General features: G+C 54.2%; 1 protein-coding gene across 2 annotated transcripts; it reads right to left on the bottom strand.

Moving 5' to 3' along the window:
• Window positions 1-597: 597 nt before the first annotated feature.
• On the bottom strand, window positions 598-21,926 carry RBPMS2 (RNA binding protein, mRNA processing factor 2). 2 transcript variants are annotated; one of them, XR_007379111.1, is made up of 9 exons: window positions 21,610-21,926; window positions 13,797-13,874; window positions 13,128-13,166; window positions 12,553-12,615; window positions 11,655-11,805; window positions 11,092-11,240; window positions 8,360-8,522; window positions 2,012-2,081; window positions 598-1,789 (listed from the first exon to the last, which is right to left on the bottom strand). XR_007379111.1 is itself a non-coding variant. In XM_048956235.1 (8 exons), exons 1-7 carry the CDS (start codon window positions 21,667-21,669, stop codon window positions 2,019-2,021), a joined length of 603 nt encoding a protein of 200 aa, XP_048812192.1. In that variant the 5' UTR covers window positions 21,670-21,926; the 3' UTR covers window positions 598-1,789; window positions 2,012-2,018. The 2 variants fall into 2 exon arrangements, 1 of the variants encoding a protein (XP_048812192.1); XM_048956235.1 differs by lacking the exon at window positions 8,360-8,522.
• Window positions 21,927-22,521: the final 595 nt, after the last annotated feature.

The following is a 22,521-nucleotide window of genomic DNA, read 5'->3' as shown; positions in this document are numbered from 1 at the left end:
CATGTTAATGCATGTGCTAAAGGCCTCTTTTTTGTTGGTTTTTTGCTGTTTTTTTTTTTTAACGACAAAAAAAGTCTCCTCCATAATTTAAAGCCTCACACGCTCCTGTCACTGGGGATGCTCTCAGAGGCGCTTCTGCTCCAGTGAACAGCAGGCAGGAAGCAGGAGGGGACCCACAGCCCCACCACTGCACCCTATGCCAGCTCTCACCCTGCACCACAGGGAAGGCAGGGTGACCCCACACCCTTGGCTGTGCCCAGACCACCACCCCCATGGGACACGCAGCACCCAAGGGCCCAGCACTGGGGTGGAAGGGCAGGCGGAAGATGAGGGCAGAGCAGCCGCTTGCTCACGCAGCCATGAAGGAGCTGGGCCACGCCGCAGCTCCAGCACGTTTTGCCTTCTATGGACATCTCTGCTGCACAAGGAGCAGTGCTGGCACGGATGTGAGGCCACCCCAGGCCCAGGGGAGGCGGGGGGAGGGAAGAAAAACACCCAAAAGCAGAGAGCCTTCCTGGCAAAGAGCCCCATGTCCTCCTCAGGGGGGTGCCCCGCGCCTCCCCCAGCCCCACAAGAACACAGCACACAGCAGCAGAGTCACAGCAGCCTCTGGGTATATATATTTTTTTCTTTTGTTGCATTTCATATATTATCCAGTTTCACATTCTCATAGGATCAGCAAGTATAGAGCAACTTATTCTCAAATCTTTTAATACAAGCGAGACAGCCATGGTCATATAATACTTAAAGCACTTCAATACCAAGCAATAAGATGCTAAAACAAAAATTGCACAATTTCTCATTTACGATGCCTAACTGAATCATTAGTACAGAAGACAACCCTTCTCTTTTCAAGCTTTTAACTAAACATTAACTTATCTTACAGGATTACAATTTCTCTTTTAATAATAATAATAATAATAATAATTAATTGCACACAAACACACAAGAAATTCTTTATGATGCATAAATATTTCCTTATTACACATGGTACAAAAATACTCGTACTTTTTTTTTTTGTTCGGTATTCCCATAAGGACAGCTGATTATTTGGCAGGACTGGATGCTCTCCAATCAGAAGGATGTGGAAAAAAAGGGGAAGAAAAATAAAAGAGGTTAGATAGCTTACAGCCTTTCTATATATAGAAGTCTGAAAAAAAAAAAAATAATAATATAATAACCCTGATTTTAAAACCGGAGGATGGATGAGAACAGAAACCCAGTGCATCGTACTTGGAGGAAAGGGGAAAAAAAAAAGGAAAAAAAAAAAAAAGAAAAAACATTTTTCAAATTCTTCTGGTCGTACTGGGAAGGGGGAGGGCGGAGGTGGGGAAGGGGTGAGGCAAGGACAGTTCGTGTTTCTCAGAGCCAAGTCTTCACCGACGCAAGATGAAAACCTCGATGGATCAGTCCGTAGGACCTGTTGCTAACGGTTACACAAACGCTAGAACAAACAAACTTACACTCACACATACACAAGTTAAGTGTTTTAATTCATGCCAGAAAACATGCAAAACCCGATTTGCCTTTCGTTTCCTTCAGCCGAGCTCGGGACCGAGCCCTCGCCGGGTGTCGGCGCAGCCCGGTGGTGAAGCTCAGCATGGACAGATGGATGGAGGGACGGAGGGATGGAGGCGGCGTGCGGCGGCTTCACAGTCCGGAGGGGGACGCGCCGGGGCCGGGCGCTTCGTCCGCTGGCCGCAAACCAAAGCGAGAGGTGGGAGCCATCATCCCTGGCACGCCCCTCCATGGAGAGGCAGGGAGGAGGAACAGGAGCCCAGGAGAGATGCTGTGGAAAAGAGGACGGTGAGCAGGGCTGGTGGGATCTGTGGCCCGCCCCGCTCTCCCTGTGCCCGCCGAGGTGGATCTGATCCCGCTGCCCACCAAGCAAAGCCAACTTTATCCTACATGAGGTGTATGGGGTGGGTAACATCCCGTCCTGCCCCCCCGCAGGAGCTCAGGGAGCCCAAGGACAGACAAGACAAGGCTCCAGGAGTAATTAGTTACTTACTAACAAACTAACAAAACTGACGAGACTTCCATCCTTGCTGGGTAGCTTCAGAAGGAGGATACCAGCGCATCTGGAAAAAAAGAAAGCCACGCCAGAGGTCCGTGATCCAGGATTATTTCAACCAGAGCCCAGCTCCTTTAGGCCACCCGTGAGCAGAGATGGCTCCAGTACTGGAAAGGAGGCACCAGGATGTACCCCAAAGTAGTGCTCTAAGTGCTGGCACCACCCAGCCCTGCGCTGGTGGCTGGTGCACGGACAGATTGAGGCTCACCAGGCACCAGGACAGGTCCTCCCTTAAGAAGGGCAAAAGGATCCCACACACCTGAAGGGAGCTAGCTCCCCATCCCAGGGCTCGTCTCAACATCCCAAGTACCGTTCCATAACCAGCAGACAGCATCAAAATTCACACCCAGCTCACTACAATACATTGAGCAACACCATCCAGGCTGTTTGTGAAGCTTGTCACTTTGGAGGTGTGCAGAAAGGGACTGATCCCCCAGTCACACTCACACTCTCCTGAACATCCCATATTTACAGCTTTTCCTCCATTCAGGCTCAGACAGGGCAGAGGAGGCTCACACCAGGCAGCCATCACTGCTAGATGGTGACCAGTCTGCCCTCGGCCAACAAGAGAGATGTCACAAGCCAACACACTTAAACCAGAACTCTTCCACTTGACTCAAGTAAAACCTACCTCTTTCAACACAGAAAAGACCCAAAGAGCTTTTTTAAAAACTAACACAACCATCAGAAGAGATTCTGGCCAAACTATGCAATGGAGACAAGTGGCAGAGCTATGAGCCAGCAGGACTTGGAGGCCTCCCCAAGCACCTCTACCGCCCAGCGCTGCTCTGCGACAAGGAAGGAACCAACAAGCAGACATAGGAACAATAACCAAAGCTAGCCCTATACAGGGACAATGGGCAAGGTCTTTTTGAATGCGAGCCCCATCTGGAGTGAAGAATGCCACAGCTGCTAAAATGAATGCTTTGGTAGTAGAGGCTTCATGGTTCATCCAACTTGGAGGTGGCTATCTACTACTGTCATGTCATCGATGATCAGCATCTGGCATTGCCACGGGCTGTAAGCAGGCAGTAGACGTGCCAGGCTGCTCTCCATCATATCTGAGAAGTTGCTGTCGTCAGATGAAGTCCCCAGTGAAAAAGAGTATCACTCCCAGTTATAAGAAAGGGAAGAAGGAAGAAAGATCTGGGGAAGTACATGCCAGTGAGCTTCACCTCTGTGCCAAGGAAAGTCAAGGAACAAATCCTTCTGGAAAAAATGTTAAGGCACATGCAAGCAGAATAGGCGATCCCACACAGCCAGCAAGGCTTCACTAAGGGCAGGTCAAACCTGACCCAGATGGCAGCCTTCTGTGATGGCAAGACATCATTGGTGGACAAGGGGAAGGCAATGGATGCCATCTATCTAGACTTGTGCATGGCATTAGGCATGGTCCTCCCCCACGTCCTCATCTCTAAGTTGGAGAGAGACGGATTTGATGGCTGGCCTATTCAACAGATAAGGAATAAGTTGGATGGTTGCAGCCAGTTAGTGACGAGCGGTGTCCCCCAGGGGTCTGTCTCAGAACTGCTGCTGTTCACATGTTCATCAGCAACACAGATGATGGCATTGAGTTTGCTGATGGCACTGAGCCGAGCGCTGCGCTGGATACGACAGGAGGAAGGGATGCCATCCAGAGGGAGCTGGGCGGGCTCACAGAGCGGGACGACGTGAACCCAGGGAGGTTCAACAAGGCCAAGCCGGGGTGCCGCACTTGGGTCAGGGCAATCCCAGCTGTGAGCACAGATGGGAGAAGGTCTCACGAGAGCAGCGCTGCGGAGAAGGACTCGGTGGCTCTGGTGGATGAAAGCCACAGACGAGGCAGCACTGTCCATTGGGGGCCGGAAAGCCACCGGCATCCTGGGCCGCGCCAACAGAGGGGTGGCAGCGGCAGGGAGGGGACCGTCCCCTCTGCTCTGCCCTCGTGAGGCCCCAGCTGCGGTGCTGCGCCCAGGCCTGGGGCCCCCAGCGCAGGAAGGGTGCGGAGCTGCTGGAGCGGGGCAGAGGAAGCACGGAGATGCTGCCAGGGCTGCAGCACCTCTGCTATGGAGACGGCTGAGGAGCTGGGGGTGTTCAGCCTGGGCAAGAGAAGGCTGCGGGCCCACAGCAGTGATGGAAGAGTGCTGGAACTCTCTGGTCCCTTCAAATTTAAGCCACCAGGAAGGCCACTCTGGGTTAAAATAGCAGCTGGCAATGCCAGGGAACAATGGACGGCTGTTCTCTAAGCACCTTCACACTGCTCTACATTACACTGGGTCGTGCAGCAGCAGTCCTGCTGCAAAGTCATCCAGCAGTCCTGTACTCGTGCACGAGACCTCCACAGGACATCCACAGGATTTCAGAGGAGACAGAGCTGAAGATTCATTTACTGAGAGCCAGTGATGGCCTCAGCACTGTACTCCAAGCTAGACACATCCCTGTTCTAACCCTACTTCCTCTGCCCCTGGAAGAAGGAGAGGTCTGTCACCTGATAGAAAGGCCAGAGGCTTCATAATGAAAACACAGACAGCAAGTGCCAGGACCTTGAGACAGCAGCCTCCTGCCAGGAAGGGACACCAAGGTCACACCTCCCAGAAAGCACAGCTGCCTGTGACAGCCGCATCCTCCTTCCACCAGCACAAGACCTGGGAAGCCAGAAACTGAACAGCCCCAAGGCAGAGCGGGAGAGCCGAGATCCTTCTTGTGATGCTTCCCAAGGGAGAGCCCTGCCAGTTCCATCAGCTACGCAGAGCTGCTGGATCCCAGCTACCCAAACCCTACAGCTGGGAGATGCTTGCTCAGCACAGCCACATCTCCCCATCCAGCACTCCTCCCCTCGACAGCTGGAAGCAGTTTCCTCCTGCCCTGAAGCAACAGGAAACTCCCCCTTCCTTCACAAGGCCACGCACTTAACCCAGCAGCGGCCGCCATCCCACACACCCGGCCCTTGGCGTGAGCAGCAAGGCAGTGGGGCACGTGCACCCAGCCCAGCCTCCAGCCATGTCCCCAAACCTGCAGGCTCATCTCTGCTTTCCTCAGGAGCCACCTCCTGCCCCAGATGTGCACTCCAAAGCTTCCAGCACCTTTGTTAGCCAACAGAAATCCCATCCTCCTTCTGAAGAATGGGATCATCTAGCCAAGATGACATGCTCTTTAAGAAAACAGGGCCTTTGACAGTGCCAGTTTCTATTATTATCTTAACATCCCTCAAAATGCCTTGCTTTTCCCAGGCACTGGAAGCAGATTGCTCTTGGAGCTGCCTGGAAGGAATGCAGCTAGGCAAGAGGATCTGCAGGGCTGTCTCCAGTGGGCCTCAAGGCAGCAGGTCCTGCCAATACAGCCATCAAGGATGGGAGCTGAGAAAGAGTGGATGGGGCTATCCAAAACTGGGATGGGAAAGCAGAGCAAGAGAGGCTTTTACTGGAAGACACACCGTTGCTTCTGGAGCTGTATTAGCTCACAGCTGGAAAGGAGTCTGATGTCAACTTGCATTTCTCTTGTTTGCCTTCTCTATGAAAGTCCTGCCACCTCCCCGCTGTCAGAAAGCCCTCCCTACACAGGACAGGACAAATCAGCCCTTCCTTGTGTTTCTGGGAGCCGGTAAGACCCCAGCAGCATGTTCCAAAGCTGGAAACACAGCAGATGGCAGCTGACCCACAGCAGGAAAGGTCAGTCAGGAAGGCACACCACAAGCACTACCATCGCCCAGCAGCACTCTCCAGATACCTGTTCCCAGTCCCAGCAGCAGGCATCTCACTCACACCTCCTGCTTCCAGGGCCCTGAGCTGAGGAGGCAAACAGGCAAACCCTTGCACAATGTGCAAGACCTAATTAGCTCAGCCCAGCACCAAGGAAATCTTAGTGGAGTTGAAGCAAGCACTCCCTAGCCAGCTAGAAAGCAGCACATCCTATGCTGTAAGCATGCAGAAGATGATAGGATCCATTCCCATTGCTCAGAAGGAGGACTTCGGAAAGCATCCAGTGCCTTGAACCACTCAGCTTCGAGGCAGCTCACAGACCTCAGCTTGCAGGTTGGGAAGTCACTGCTGATGGCATCTTGGTCCAAGTCACTCATCCAGTGATGCTGGGAGAACGGGTGCTCCCAAGGAACAGAGAGCATCTCACATCTGTTTTTTTCTGCTAAAAAGAAATAGCTCGCTCGGGGAGAGCCTGCCTTGGTCAGCCTGTGTCCGCACTAAGCCACTGGAGCTTGGGCAAACACCACAGCCATGGAAGTCTTGGAGAATGCTTCACACTTTTAAGGACATATGCCCTGAAAAAATAATCCTGATGAGTCCTATGTGACAGCCCCAGTGAACAGGCAACAAGTTACAAAACAACACACACTGTTTCCAGCCGTTTCTGCTGTTTTCTGCTGTTTCCAGCCACCCACCCCAGGAAAGTCCATCAGCCACCACAATGTGAAGTGCAGGAGATCTTGCAGAGGGGACCCCAAGGCTGTGCCAAAACTCAGTGCTACACCGAAGCAGGATCCTCATGGCCCTACAGGTCATTGGGCTGTCCACTGCTCCAAGATTACCAGGTTAGTGGCACCCAGATGATCCCACCCCAGCAAACAGCAGCATCCCAACAGGAGGCAGGGTCTTGAAGAGGAACACAGCATCTGAGCCCACCCTGCACTCCCAGTTATTTAGGGCCAGCAGCAGGTCACAGCTGTAGGCACCAGCCTTATGCCCAGCCACTCCACAGCTCAAAGACATCCAGCCTGTCTCAAACAAGCTCACGCAGCTTACCAGAAGGAAAAGTTGGAGAATTAGGCAGAGCACTGACCTCCCCTTCCATCGATGGGCTCTGCCTCAGCTTGGTGTTGGGAAGCCTTTCAGTCCTGCTGGCCTTTGCCATGAAGCAGAGCTTGATTGCTCCTTCCACTCCCTTGGGCTGATCCCAGATTCAGAATCCTGCCCTCACCACCCCCGCCGAAGGATGCTCCTCCAAACCATGTTTCTACTGCTGGCAACAGCCTGGAGACTGTGGGGGCACCTTGGGCAGCCAACCCACCAAGATGGGCAGCTGGAAGCTTCCATTCCATGATCTGCTCCCTGCCTTGGGAGCATCAGCCACAGCCTTCTAGGTCCTGGCTACTCAGCCTGGTCTCCTCCATGTACCATATAGTGACTACCACCAGTTTCATCCACTCCTCTACCCAATTCCCAAAGAAAGTCCAGCCCTTAGGGTTGCAGAGGCATCTTGGAAGCATCTCTTTACAGAGGTGCACTGACAGCATGATAGGAGCCTCATTGTCTCCTACAGCACACCCAAAGCCTGGTTTAGAGATGCTCCAGAACACATGGTTTCACAGCAGAAGCACAGTGCAGTCCAACACAATCACACAGATGCTAGCTGAAACATTTCATTGGGTCTAAAGGGCTCAAGACAAACTGCATCCTGGTTTCCATCTCTGTACCAATTCCCCCTCTTCCCAACTCAGCACATCTGTGCACCCCAGAGTCTTCCAAGGACAAAGGCAGACCTGGGCCCCCATCTTGGATGACTGCTCTCCCCACTATCACTACCCACCACAAGAAGCAGCGATCCTGGACTCAATTCCTTCACTTAGAGCTAAACATAGCAACCATTCTCCCACATTCCCTTTTCCCATCCTCCCGGTCTCCTACACTGCTCCCTTCCATCCCCACTCAGATGCCCTTCTGTACAGCTCACAAGAGCCGCAGCCTGGCTGTGGTTTCAGGCCGCAAAGAGAAGACAAGCTCCAGGCAGGAACTTGCTCCATTTCCAGTAACTGGAGAGAAAGAGGTGAGTTTAGACCCACAACTAAGGGCAGGGTCTGTCCCGATATGCAATTCTGGAATAAAGTGACCGCCAAGTGCTGTTGTCTAAAGGTGCCCGGTAGAATTTAGTTGTGTGCTATCGCTATCACGTCACTCACCTCCCCCATTGTGTGCTAGGAGTGAGGTCAAGGTGTATCTCTGGTCGCCCTTAAAAGGTTGTGGATGGGGAGAAACCAGGTTTCTGTCACACCAAGTGGCAGGGTCATCCCTGCCCCAGCTCAACCGGGCTGCTCCCCTCCCACCAGCAGGACCTGGCCAAGCCTGGCTCAGCTGGGAGGAGTTGATGTAAGATGGTGCCATGCTGTGTGCGCCATGTCATGTGCTGCCAAGTTGGAGATGTGGGTTAGAAAGAAAGCCTGGTATCTCATTCCCCAGGCTCTGGTGGGTGGGTAGCGTGAGGCCCATGCACTGGGTGGGCAAGGAAATATGGGCTACAGAGATGGGCAGAAGCTTGCAAATCCCATGGTGCATCTTGGAGGATAGATGGTTACCTTACCAGTCTTTCCAAACGGGGCTGCCGTCATGCTTAACACTTCTAGGAATGGAGCTGTAGCACAGCCACTCCACTAGCTGCAATAAGGCATCACTAGGGTGTCCCATCTCCAGGGACAGCTCTGAGCTTCAGGGCTAGCCTGCGCTGGCATCATGGCTGGAGTTCACTAGGGACATCAAAGGAGGGATTTGAGAGAGGGTGGGAGGGAGGGAAGGCACATGGGACAGTCTTAAAGTCAGTGGAATCCCCACACGTAGAGGCTTTTAGCAGTGCCGGCTCAGGTCACAGTCACACCTATGGCAGCCTGGTGCCTGGAGGGACCCCATCTCCATGGCACAGCAGCTCAGCAGTGCCAGAACAGCAGTCATCCTGCTCTTCTGCAAGCGGCTCACTGAGAGCTCCTGGCAAGTGAGCCGAGGCCAGACCAGCCTCCTGCCATCTCCTGCCAGCCCTCTGGCACGACAGACACCTACTCACCTACTTTCTACCAGGCTTGAACACAGAGCTGTGAGACTACGAGTGCTTCAAGTTTTAACCTTTTGCACCAAGCTCTCTGTTCAGCTACTGCCTCCAACTACGTGCTCCCTGCAGTGCTGATGGCTCGTGGAGCTGCTCCAGCCATCCCCATAAATACCCTCCAGCCAAGAGGAATCCCAGGAGGAGGAGCTACCGCTGTCCTAGAGAACAGCTCGCGTGTCCACCACCGCCAAGCCCTACCAGTGAGAACGAGGGCTCAGCACACCAAAACCAAGGTTACAGCTTTTAGCCCAGTTTGAGAGCAAAAGTCACCTCGCACTGCCTTAACTCCACCCTGCCTCAGCTCTGCAAGGAAAAGGGCTCCAGCCTAGAGATCAGGCAGCTCCAAGCAGCCAACTTAAGTAATGTTTAACCCCATAAAACTTTATTGGTGATGTATGCTGCACCAGAATGTCCCCCTGTGAGATCACCGCCAACCTCAAGCACAGTGCAGCAAGGAGCAGCTGTAACTGCTCAGCCAGCCCAGCCACTCTTCTTCATCAGAGCCACAGCTCAGAAGGGACACACTGACTCCCCAGGCCTTACGGGAACATCATCCATTAGGGACTTGCTTGGGCAGGGCATCCCATGTCCTCCCAGTATCTCCCTGGAGCCAGAGTTTCTCTCCAGGATTCGAGTCCTCTGAGAGTTAAGCTGCCTGTCCAGCACAAGTAGTTTGCCAGCTGGAAGGTTTAAACTAAAAACCCAGATGGAGAGAATCTGACTGAAGGCTTCCTTTATTCTGGGAGAGCAGTTTTTCCTCTGTCCACCCTACACAACATAAAGCCCTGGTGTCTGACCCTGCTGCTCTGGGTCCCTGTACAGTCACTGATGATCATCCTTGAAAGAACCACAGTAGTAATGGTTCCACACTCCTCAGCAGTCCCAGCCAGGATGGAGAGGGCATTCCTGGTTCTTACTACTAGGGGCAGCAACAGCCCTTGGCTCCACCACCCTACACAAGGGAAGGACAGAATCTGCCCTCCTGGGCTGCCCAGGCGCACAGTCAGATGCTCCTGTAGCTGTGGGCACTCCTGGAGAACATCACACAACTCTCAAACTGGAAGTAACCCAGTGAAGGGTCAGCATATCTAGAACACCAGGCTGAGCCTGTCCTGAGCCCCACATGCCTCTTGCCTACCCTGCAGGAGCATCAGCCCAATGCTAGGTCACCAGCAGGACAAAAGCAGCAGAGGACAAGTCTGTGCAGGCGAGGAGCTTGCGTCTCTTCCACATTGCATCTGGACACAAGCTTGGCTTGAAGCCATTCACCTAGGGTCAAAACACTTGCAGGAGCAAGAAGAGGCTGAAGGGCCAACTTAGCTGTTAGCCAGGTGGGTAAGGTGATGGGACATTGCTCTTCTTCCTCCCAGGCTAAGCAGGGAAAAGCAGAGCCAAGCAGTTAAGTCCTGATGCTCTGGGAACAAAGCCCAGAGCCCCACTGCACTGGCCCCCAGCACTACTATGGGAACAGAGACTGAAACAGGCAGAGCCCTTGGTGACATCAAGCAGGGTAGGTTCTCCTACACAAGTGCTCCAAAACAAGCACCTTCACATGGAATTCAGGCCTAACCTGTACTTAGCTTTCTTTTTGCATTTCTGCCATTTTGGAGGTGGTTATGCTTAGCAGGGGTGGGTGGCCTCAGAAGAAAATCATGCTTCCATGTACTATGATCCCAGTATCAGATGAGCAGAGGTATCCTTATGCCTCCAGCTGTCAGGGAGCACAGCCCCTGCGACAGCAGGCAGCAGTATGCATCACCAGCACCTCCATAGCCTATGGCAAGTGGCTGCACTGCACCCACAGGGTCCCACACCTTTGCTTCAAGGAGGATGTTTCATAGTTATACTTGCTGGCACATAGCACATCCTCCCCGCAGACACACAAGAAGCTTCTCTGGCAATGGGGACCAACGCCAGACAAAAACTGAGCACTCACCCCAACCCTTCCCTTCCCCCAGCCCAAGAGAAAAGCTGGGCCTGCAGGGTGGGGGAGCAGCAGAGCTCTAATTGCATCCATGTCTCCCATTTATTCCATACTCAGCAGCTCCACCACTTGCCCTGCAGCCCGTGCAGGGCCTGGAGCAGCAGGAAGAGCTCTGCCAGGAGCAAGGTGCAGAGGCCAGGGGAGAACCAGCAGAGCAGAGACCCGAGGGAAGAAGCACCAGGGGAAGGAGAGAGCGGCTCTCTCTTGGCAGGGGCCAAAGGGAGAGACTCACCTGAGCGTGAAGAGCAGCGGCCGCAGCAGCCGCTGCTGGGTACGTGAAGGCGGCATGGGGGATGGCAGGGGTGAGCTCCGTGGTGTACAGTGGGTAGGGAGCCCATGCTTCTGGGGATGCCGGGATTAGAGCCGCTCCAGTCAGGTCATCTGGACAAAGAGACAAGGGGACAGGCAGCTTAGAGCTGGACCAACTGCCTGCTTTCAGGGACAGACTCAGCATTTCCCACTCCAAGTTAAAACTCTGAGGCTTAAGATGAACACCACCAAAGCGTGCCAAGGCTGCACGGCACGGCACTGCCCCTTCTCGCTTTGCATCTAGAGATGATTTAAAGCCCTTGGTGGTACCACTCCACCTCCTCAGCACTTCCAGAGTTGGTCAGAAGCCTTAGCAGATGCCTGCTGTTCTCCTGCAACCCCAACCCGCTGGCAGATATCAGCCAGAAGACACAGCTCTCCTTCCCACCCTGGCTGTAGGCTCAGCTGCACCAAGCCCTGCCACCAGCATTCCCAGTACCAGGTACCTCCCAGGCTGGCCCTCAAGCTGCATCCCAGCATACTCACAGGGGTCCCGTGCAATGAAGTGTGCGCCCAGGGCAGGGTGGATATTGGTGGGGTTTGGTGTGGCCATCAGCTTGCTCTTGGCCATCTTTGTGTTGGCTTTAGCAAACTCTAACCGCAAGGTCTGAGGGTTCTCTGGGTCAAAGCGGATGCCCTGTGACAGAAGAAAGCAAAGGCGTCTCTCAGTGAGGTTTCCTGCCCCACTGCACTGCCTGCAGCTATTCGTGTAACAGTGCCCAACAGCGGAACAAGGGCCATCACCCTGCAGTCACATACCCAGTTTGTCACCTCATGCTTCCCTACTTAGCTGACCTAGGACCCACTGCTTCCACGTTAAGGGACATAGCTTTGCTCTTTATGTGCAGTTCCCCAGCCAGCAAAGCACTGACAGCTATTGGCAGTAGCCAGGAAATACCCATCTGCTGGAGCTAAGATGCCCTGTCTGCTCTGGAGCTTCCTATCTGTGGTGCTTCTATACCTGTACCAGCCTGGGTTGGATAAGCACACACCCTGAGACTCAAGGCGAGCTCTGCAGCAGATCAGAATGCAGATGTATTCTGTTGCCTGTACCAGACAGCTCTGGCCACAGAAGCAGCAGCATGGGAAGGCTGCTTCCCCTACACTGCACCTTCCTGGAGCAGGTTCCATCTGGCAGCAGAGCTCCTAGTAGGTCAGAGGCCAGAACAAGGACTTACCCAGACTAATGGCACCCTTAAATATGACCAGCTCTCCCGCTTGGCTTCTGGGAAATTGCATGACCAGTTAACTACCACATTTGAGGGCACAGCTGGGACTCCTTGGCTCTTCCTACGCTAGGGACAAGCCAAGTATCACTCGTGCTCCAGACCAAGTGACAGCAGTGTGTATGGCCCCCAGCCCTCCCAGTACCTCCAGTACTCACATTTAAGGCATTCTTTGCTGCTTCAGCACCAGCTCGGCTGTCAAAGGTCACAAAACCAACCGGCTACAAGAAACAACACTGATTTCAGTTTGGAAATATCTTTCAGATCCACTACCTACCCTGCCACCCTTTCTATCCCAGTTAGCTTACAGCAAGCAGAAGAGGCCAAGCAAAGTCGTATTGAGCCTTCGAAGCAGAGCTTGAAGGGCCTTGGATCGTTAACTCCTGCTCTGTCCTCTCCCAGCACAAAGTTTTCTCATCCCTACACAGCGGGCACTTCTCACCCTGGCAGCCTCTGGCAAAGCTGCTGCTCGCCCTCAAGCAGAGCTGCTGCTAGACTAGGGATCCCTGGTGCGGGGCTGAAGGACCTGTTCTCATCCAGCACCCGTGACCCCCGGCCAGTCTCAGGAAATAAGGAGACATCCAGCATACACTGAGAGCTTCCAGCCACCAGGACAGGGACAATGAGCAGAACCCAGCTGCCTATGTGATGCCACACACAGTGAAATGGCATCTGTCCCCAGTTCCCATCAAGCAGAAGAGAGAAATACCCAAACTCTAGGAAAAGGAGGTACCTGCTTCGATGTTAGCTTGATCAGTGACCCTTCATAACCCTAGAGAAGAGAAGAAAGCAAGACAGCGTCAGGTTCTTGAAGCAGCCAAGCTAAAACTTGGCCATGATGCAACAGCTCCAGGAGCTCCTGCAGCACCAAGCCCTACACAAGACAGGCTTTGCAGAGGGAGATCTATTAACCCATCTCCAAGGGTGCCAGTTCACTCTTTCCCACCGAAAGAGAAGACAGTCACAAAGCAGAGAAGGCATCTCATCTCAACTAGCCTATTCTGCCTCTCTGGGAAGAAATCCAGCTCTTGGCCAAGCTATTAAAAGATGAGCATCCTGCTCCAGTGGGCAACACAAGGGCTCTTGGGAAGAGGCTCATTTTGATGAGCCACCCATACCCTCTTTCTACACCACGGCTAGATGGAAGCAACAGCAGGTTGACTTATGTGTACCACATTATTTGATCAGTATGTGTGTCCTAGCCCAGGTACATCGAGCTTACCTAAGGCAGCCCCCTCTCAACACACGCTGCAGACCACAGAAAGACTTCCAGGACATTTAGGACCAGACCTCCCAGGTTCCCCAAAGCTTTAACAGAAGGCTTAGCTCCTCACTTCATTCTTGCTTCCTGCCACAAGATAGCATCTTTTCCACTAAAGACAAAACACAAAGACTTCCTTACCTTGAATGGTCGGAAGAGTAGGTAGAGCTCTCTGGGTTTGATGTCCACAGGAAGGCCACTGACAAACAGTGTCCGTACCTAGGAAAGAGGTCAACGAGGTCTACTGAAAGGAGATATTTAGTACTGCAGGAGGAACACAGAGCGCAGTTCAGAAGCAAGGTGCAATGGGATTAGGACATCCTGCACCAATGGTGGCTTTGCAGGCACTAACACTTCCCTGTGTTAGAGCAGCACTGTCCTGGGCAAGGTGTAGGCAGGCCTTTTCTACTTCCCACAGTGGGATTTAGACCTTCACAAAAGATTCAGGCTCCAGAAGAAGACTTAGGTTGAGTAGGGTATGGACAGCAGCCCCACAGTCTTTTAACAGACCTCGATGCCAAAGGCTTGAGGTCTACCAGATGACCATATGCTGTCAAAAGCACTAAAGGAAAGTTTGACACATCACGGTTCCAGAAGAAACAACCTCAGCTGTCTCTCTAACTCCTTCTAGAGATATCAAGTGCTTGATCACTAGATGTCTTACCCCTAGCCCATCCTGGTGCCTCAATTCAGCCACTAAATCAAAAGAAAGCCCTCAACTTTCAGTGCCACCTCATAACTACACAAGTATCTTTGACTTCAGAAGCCCCAGGAGAATAATTTGGGGTCCACCCCAGCTCCTTCCCCAGCACTCTTTGGAAGTCACTCTCAAACCACACTACACCAAGTCCAAGGATGCGACTGCTCTTCCAAGCTGTAGAACTCATAAAACAAATCCAAATACCTTTGTAGAAGCACAAACACAACAGAAGATGACTTCAACAGTGGTAGAATGCACATAAATAGCCAGGAATATGGACCAGTGCTAAAGGCTGGGAAGAACACTGCTGAGCAGCAAGACCATCACAGCCACCTTCTCCCTGCACTGGGAGATGCTGGCTGCCAGCCTATTTCCATAGGAAGCAGAGTGATGAAGCTGCCAAGATTTCCTGTAAGTCAGCATAGAGCTAGAATGGGAAGTTATGTGCTACAGAGGTCACCAAGGCACTAGTCATCATTGAAAAGGACTGGGAGAAAACGAGCTCAGCTTCACCAGGAGTGAGAAGCATGGCAAGACAGAAAAAAGGGCTCTAGAAACAAGATGGAAATCTTTGTTCATTGCTTTCAAGTCACCTGGGCATGCCTCCCATTGAAGCATGCCTGTGGAACACTGGAAGTAGAGAAGGACAGCACGAACACCCAAATGCCTGCTGGCACCAAATCATACCAGACACATCTAGGAAGGACACCCAGCAGGACCAGGAGCACAGAGCCCATCTCCTGGCCTACTTCCAGCCTGGAGTTTACATCCCTATCACACTTCCATGGCATAAGCATTCTGAACCCACACTTGCCTTGCCTGGGCATCTCCCCTTCCTCAGAAGAAGCGGGCTGCACCTGACGCCTCTTTAAAGCTCTCTTCCCACTCAAGTGAGAAGAAACGCAATGTTTCTGTTGCTTTCCAATAGGGAATGCGTGCTCCCTCAAGTCCCTCTCTCAGTTCAGAGAGATTTTTCACATCAGCTCAAGGGGTACCTTAAACCCTATAGGATGGGCATAAATCACAAATTCTTGGATGCTCTGCCCCTCATTCCCTTCATGAGGAGGGATCAAGGGCCACCAGCACTCAGCAGGCACCGCAGTGGTCTGCTGCCACCCCATTTAGGATGCAGAGCCCTTCTCTAGGCCAGCGTATATGGGATACAACCACTGAGCATCCTTATTCTCTCCTCACGTCCTCCCCACCAAGCCCAGCAACTCGTTTGGTGCCACAGCACACCACTCCAGAACCATCTTATGCCTGAGCTGAGCGAGCAGTGGCAGCCAGAAGCACCTTGACAACTTCAGGCTTCAGCATGGGCTATACGAAGCGGCTGCTGTGCATTCCCAGAAGACACACGGCCATTTCTTGCAGGGAAATGTTGCATGGAGTGCAATGGCACATGTGCCTGAGCCACGTGAAAGCACCATCCCTTTTCAATATTTCAGGATTTGAGTGCGCTCAGGCCCCAGAAATGGATGTTTCTTCCAAGCAGACAGAAATCTGCATCCCTGTTGGGTCTCTAAATGGTCCCGTGATGTGCAGCTCAGTAAGTCCTTGCGACAGGCATGACAGAATGGAGGACATGCCATTGCTTGGGGAGGGAGAAAGTCGGCTACCCAAAGCCCTTACAACAGCCTGATCAGAGCAGTGCAGGTGCCCAGGAAAGCTCTTTGTCAGAGGGAACAAGCCCCTAATGCTGTCCTCATCTGGACAGGAACAGGATACATTATTCCAAAGCTTAAAAGCTCCCCTTGGCCTCCAGGTACAGTTTGTCACAACACACAGATTGAGAAATGGGGATTCCAGACAACCCACAGCAGCTGGCAAGGATGGGCATCACCCCAAGAAAGCCTGGGCAATCCCCAGTGCCACCAGCCAGAATCTCCAAACTGTATGTGCCCAAGGATCACGAGAGACTAAGGAAGGTCCTGGCTCAGAAGACCTTGTTAGGGGAGGAGGTGGGACCTTAGGCCAACCTCCTACATACAAAGAGTGCAATTACAGAGGAGAAACAGTAAGAGGTCTGGAAAAGCATCTTCCAGTGGGGTAACTTCCACAGGGCTCTCCAAGAACCTTAAACCCTTCAAGAGGCCACCAGGACCTCCACCTTCCTGCCTTCGTCAATTTGCCCCACTTCAATTCTCTGCCACTCAGCATCGGATCCACTTCAACATTCAGCTTCCCCAGAGGCAGCTAGAAAAGCCACAAGACAAGAAAAAAAGGTATATAGATGTATGTATTCCCTTCCCTGTCCCAGCCCCCTCTGGGGATGTCCCTGGTGCAAACACCCGGCAGAGATGGAGGAGAGCCATGGAAAACAGGATTTGTGCCAGGACGGACAGGACCGTCTAGGCCATCGCTTGAAGAGGGAGGATCCCAGCATAGCTTCCCACGCAGAAGCAGGGAGGGACAAGGACGAAGCCATTAGTGCTGAGATCCTCAGTGGCTCTGAAGCCTTTCTTACAGCGCTGCGTGCCCCAGAAGAGATATCTGGTGTGAGCACAGCCAGGTTCTCAGCACCAAAGCTTCAGGTCCACATCTCCTGGTCACATTTGCTTCGTATAAGCTTGAAGGGGAGTCTTAAGAACACGTAGATACTGCCCTGCAGCCCAGCAAGGGTCAAGTTATGTCAAAAATGCAAAGGCACAAGCACACATCTCCTGCGAGGCTGCTCTGGGAGGTCTCCAGGCTTTCGTCAAGAGAGACGAAATCTGTCTACTCTGAATCCTCCCACAAGTGAGCAAGGCACAGCCTCCCCTTCTGTGGGACGCAGCTTTGACATCCATTTCCTACTCCCCTGTTCTCACAAAGCTGAGACCCCATAGTCAGTCAGGTCCCAAAGGCAGTCCCTGCTCCACACAGCCAGGTTCTCTACCCGTCCCCAAAAGGTCCCACCACGCCGCAGCCCCCACAGCTGCTCCCACAGGAACACATCCCACCGATGCTCTGCTTGGGCACCCCAAAGATCAGAGCTCTCGGGATGCAGCCACTTGACACGAGGCTGCTGGAATGCAGCAAGGCTGCAGGCAGCCCCGGGAGCCAGGACTTATAAGGCATGGATGGGAAAGGCGGGGAGCCAAGCGTGCAAATGTGGCTGCAGAGAAGGAAAGGCTCGGGAATGCCACTGCTGGAGCTAAAAACCCAATGGGGCCACTCCAGATGGCCTACAGGGCTTTTGCTCCTGTGGTCGGGGCAGGAAGGAGCTCGAGCAAAGGGGGGAGGAGGGCGAGGTAGCAGCAGCTGCCTGGAGCAGCAGGAAGCACATGGGTGCCGATAAGCCCTGGCACAACAGGGCAGCACCCAAGAATAGGACGTGGTTGGGGCAGAGGAAGCTCTGCTAGTTTTTATCCCACGGGGGCAGCTTCACAGCAGTTGCTCTGGTGGGAGATGAGCTCCCACCTACCATTTCTGCCCTGAGCACAGGATGTGGGTTTGGCTGCAGGACCCTCCCCAGGTATGCCATCCTCTAGGGTCCTCATCTGCATCCAAGGTCACGAGCCAGGCAATGGCAAGCTGAAAGTTTGCAGCAGTTCTCTGCTGTAACACTAGTTAGGAGTGTCACTTCAAATCACACCTTTGGGGATGCTGGTAGGATGCCAAGGCAACTGCAAGACTGAACCACCATTGCATTAGACCAGTTCCTGGCAAGACAGAACTACAGCACAGCGCTACACAGAAAACAGACCCTAAACGCCAACTTTAAGCAGCACCAAGTCCTGATTCCCCTCTGCACCACACAGGGCTCTTCCCCACAAGACCCCACGCACACAATACAGCCCAGAGGATAGGGGCAGGGCAGATGCAAGCCCATCATCCTCCCAAGGAGAGCATGGGGAGCCAAGCTCCCAGAACAACAGCTTTGACCCACAAAGGCAAGCTAAGGTCTCACACCTACACCATGCCTCTGTGTTCACAGTGACAGCATCTGCGCCTATAGGGCACGCAGCAGAGGTCAATTCCCAGACAGGAAAAGGCTCCTTGCTCCCAGTCAGGGCACAGTGCTCCAGCAGAGAAGGTGCCAAGCACTCTCACACCCTGATAAATCTTTGAGCTGAAGCCTTTATTCTGGGCACTCAGGGCCAGGACAGGCAGAAGCTCCGTGATCTCACCACTCAATCTTCATGACCCAAAGTCTAACATGGCCAAGACCTACAATCCCAAAAATATCTTCTTGCTCCAAAAGCTTTCTCTACCAGATCCAAAGAGTCACACTTGGCTTCATGCAATGCCAATTCCCCTAGCAATGCCAGGAGCTCTCAGAGCTGCATTCCAGATGCTCTAGGAGCATCCTTCCTATCTCACCCATCTTGGCAAGGAAGCCTTAGATTTGGGCCCTTCAGAGCTTTACCATGCACCACTTAAAACCATTTTCCATCACGGAAAGCTCTGTTCTATAGCTCCTGTGGCTAGCCAAGGAAAGAAACTCAGTTCCGAAGCCACGTCTTGTTTACTAGATCAGCAGGCAGAAGGAATAACAGTTCTCATGTCATGGAGACCAGCTGGAATACTGATGCTCAAAGCAGTTCAGATTGGAGTCTAAGAAACGTAGATTTGAATAAGCGAGGAAGGAGAAGGAAGCCATTCCATAGGCTTCCAAGGGCCACCAGGAGACAGACTCCCACATCCCATCCCCCTGGTAAGAGCAGCCCCATTGATAGAGGAAGCCTGGGAACACAGCAGTTCCCAGGACCTTTCCAGTGTCCTCCTGGGGGAGGAAGGTTTAACATCAGGCTTCCAAATCCCAACCAGAGCAGGAGCAACACCTCTGCATCAATGGGACAGAACAACAAGATGCATGGTAAGCAAGCAAGCTCCTTGGGCTGCTGGAGAAAGCAAGGAGAGCGCACAGCACCCAGCAGTGCCCCTCGGGATGGGTGCTGTCGCGCAGATCGGCGGCTGCCTGGAAAACTAAACAGAAGATAGCAGAAGTGGGGAGGGATCGGCTTTGGGGAGGTGTCTGGTGAGGAACAGCAGGGGCTGACAGTCGGCCCTGTTTGTTTAACATTCCCATTAGCGACCCAGAGAGGAGTAAGAGGCATTCCTGTGCTCAGCATGTCACCGGGCAGGAAGGGGCTGCGAGATGTGGGGGCTTGAAGATTAGATAAAGGGAAAGGCTCAATTTGGGAGCTTTGCATCGCCATATCTGGGGCACGCAGTGCCCTTCAGGGAAGCAGCAAAGTAGGCTCATGGAGGAAGGTGAAAAGCAGAAAAGGTGTTTACAGCTCCAGGATCTGGTGTTATTCTCTGCACAGCTTAGGAAGATATCCCAGCACCATACCCCTTCCTGCTTGCATTGGGGTTGAACGGTTCAGTTCAGTAATTAAACGTAATTACTGCTAACGGGGAGTGAATTGACACACAGCAATGGAAGCTCTGGATGAGAGTTTGAATTTGGGTTGGCTTGGATGTGGTGAAGTCCCCTGAACATGAGGTCATTCCCGGTCCCCCCACCACCATCAGGATCCTCAGCAGAGAAGCGCAGCTCCCGCTCAGCTGGGTAAAACAGCCCTGTGGGGGGGTCCTGCAGAGGACCACCATGGAACCCAAGCAGTCAGGATGGGGACATCCCACCAGTCCCAGAATCACCTCCAAGCATCCCCAGCTACCACCACGCAGCACATCTAAGAGGATAGGCTGGGCCATCCCTCTCCCTGCATGCAGTGCAGAGCAGGGGACACTCGTCACTCAGCCAGCCCGGCACCCCACAGCACAGACCTTGAGCCCCATCTTCCAGGTAGCGAGCATCACACTGGAGGCGACGCACTCTCCAAACTGCCCAAACACCGTAAGGGTGCAGCACCACCACAGCCAGCAGATAATTGGAGCGCACAGCCGCAGCCCCGCACACGCAGCCCACAGAACCCCCTGGTGCCGAGCCTCCCCGCACCCAGAAAATGGCACACGCTGTCCCCCCAGTGCCACCCACCGAGGTGGGACACGTCCCCAGCAGTGCGACATCGCGTCACCTCAGCTTCGCTCAGCACAGCGGAAGGAACACCGCGGCCAACACCTGCGCGCCCATTCCACCCCATTAGCCAGGTCCCCAGGATGGAGGACACGCTGGCCCCGAGGCAGCTGGCGCGCAGGGACCAAAGGGCCCCGGTGGGCGGCGGGCAGCCAGCCCGGGCGCCATGTTGCGGCGGTGTGAGCGCACGGCGTGCTGGAGGAGGGCGAGGGGAGGGGGCTGAGCATCTCCTGCTCCCCAGGGCCAGGCGTGGAGGACTGCAGCAAAACGTTGCGTATTCCTCCAAGATGGAGGAGGGCGGGTGACCCTGCTGCACCACCACCACCCCAAGGGTTGTGGGATGGTTCCGTGGGCCGCTGCACAGGGACGCTCAGGAGCCCCCCCATCATGTGGTCTGTCTCATGATGACCATCTAAAGGATGGGGATAGTGGCTAGGGTGGCACACAGCCCTATCAACCCCAGCTAGGTTGTTGGTGCAGCTGCCATCACTACAGTTTAAATTTGTCCCTGTCACCTATATTGGCATCTGGATGTCAGAGCTTGGTCGCTCCAGCTCCAAGGGAATGAGGTCCTTGACCAGGAGACTACAAGATCACCCAGGGCTCACCACACTGCAGCCAGTAGTCATACTTCCAGCCTTGGATAAAGCCAACACACACTGCGCTGCAGTGCTGGAGCCCCGACGTCCCAGCCCTCCAGTTCTTACAGCTGGACCTCAGCTCTGCAACCCAAAGATGCATCAGCATCCCAACACCGTTCACTTACACTGTGTCTCCAGTGCTGCAGCCTTCACACCCTTGATCACCTATGCTCTGAAGCCCAGATATCCCAGGTCACAGCTCCCGGAGCTCCAAATCCCAAGGAGCCAAACCCTCAGTGCTCCTCAGCCCCACTGCCTCGAGTCTCCACTGCTCCGGCTCCCCACTAACAGAGTTCCAGAGCCTCAGAAGTCCCAACTCCCTGGTGCCTTGGGCCACCACTCCCACAGCTTCAGAGCCTCAACACCGTGAGCCTTCAATGCTGCAGCTCTCAGGACTCTGGAACCCTCGGGTCCGCAGTGCTCTGCACCCCTGTTCTTAGGGCTCCTGAGCCTTGATGCCGGTGGGTCTCCGGTACTCCAGAGCCCCAACAGCCCCGGTTCCCTGGACGCAGGGTCCTCGGTGCTCCAGGTCCCTGCTCCCGGGACCCCGAAGCCCCGACGTGCAGCACTCCCGGTGCTCCAGCCCCGACGCCCGGCTCTCGGTGCTCCAAAACGTGTTCCCCAACGCGTCCCACGAGCTCCCACCTCCTCCTCGACGTTTCCTCCGCCGTTGGTGTGCTCGGTGTCCTTATTGAGGTTACTCATGGTGGGGGGCCGAGGGGGGTGGTGGTGTGAAGGCGAGTGAAACAGCAGCTCCGAGCGGGGAGCGGGTGCCGTGCGGTGCCGGTGCGCGGTGCGGAGCTGCCCTCCCGGCTCACATGCGGTGTCCCGGGAGGGGGGTTCGGCTCCGCCGTTAAGAACCGGGCGGAGCGGAGCGCAACGAGCCGCAGCTGCGGGGCCCCCGCCGCTCCCGGTGCCGCTCCCGGTGCCGCCGCCGCCGCGCACGGAGCAGCGGGGCCGGGACCCGCCCGCCCCCGCCCCCCCCCCGCGCGGAGCCGCCCCCGGGCCGCCCGCCGCCAATCCCGGCCCGGCCCGCCCCCGCGGGGGGGCAGGGGGATGTGGGGTTGGCTTTTATTTTTTTTTAATGCGTGTGGGTTTGGGGGGGGGGGGGGGTTGTGTGTGCTTTTTTTTGTGGGTTTTTTTTTTCTTCCTTTCTTCTCTCCCTTTCCACGAAAAACTTTCTCAACTTTGGTGAACTTTCGGGCTTCAACTTTCTTAAAGGGACCGGCGGCCACAGAGCAGGGGGCGATTCCTGTGGGCTCCCTCGAGGGCTCCAGGAACCTCAGGGCTGCAGCCCGACAGTCCTGCGGCAGCAATGCCGAAACCCCCCGCTGAAAGCTGCACCTCAGCCCTTGGGGCTCAGGATGTGGGCTCCGTTCCAGGGCAGCAGCCCCAAATCCCCCAGAAAAGCATCCCTTCATCCCCCAAAACGTTATCCCCATATCCTCCAGAAAAGTATCCCTTCATGCCCCGGAATGTTTTCCCCATATCTTTCTGAGCAGCATCCCCATATCCCTCAAAACTGCATCCCTGCATCCTTCAGAGCAGCATCCCCGC

Source organism: Lagopus muta, chromosome 10 (genome assembly GCF_023343835.1).
Source record: "Lagopus muta isolate bLagMut1 chromosome 10, bLagMut1 primary, whole genome shotgun sequence".
NCBI classification, from domain to species: Eukaryota; Metazoa; Chordata; class Aves; order Galliformes; family Phasianidae; genus Lagopus; species Lagopus muta.
Note: the sequence above shows the minus strand (reverse complement) of the source record. Positions and strands in the feature narration are given on the sequence as shown.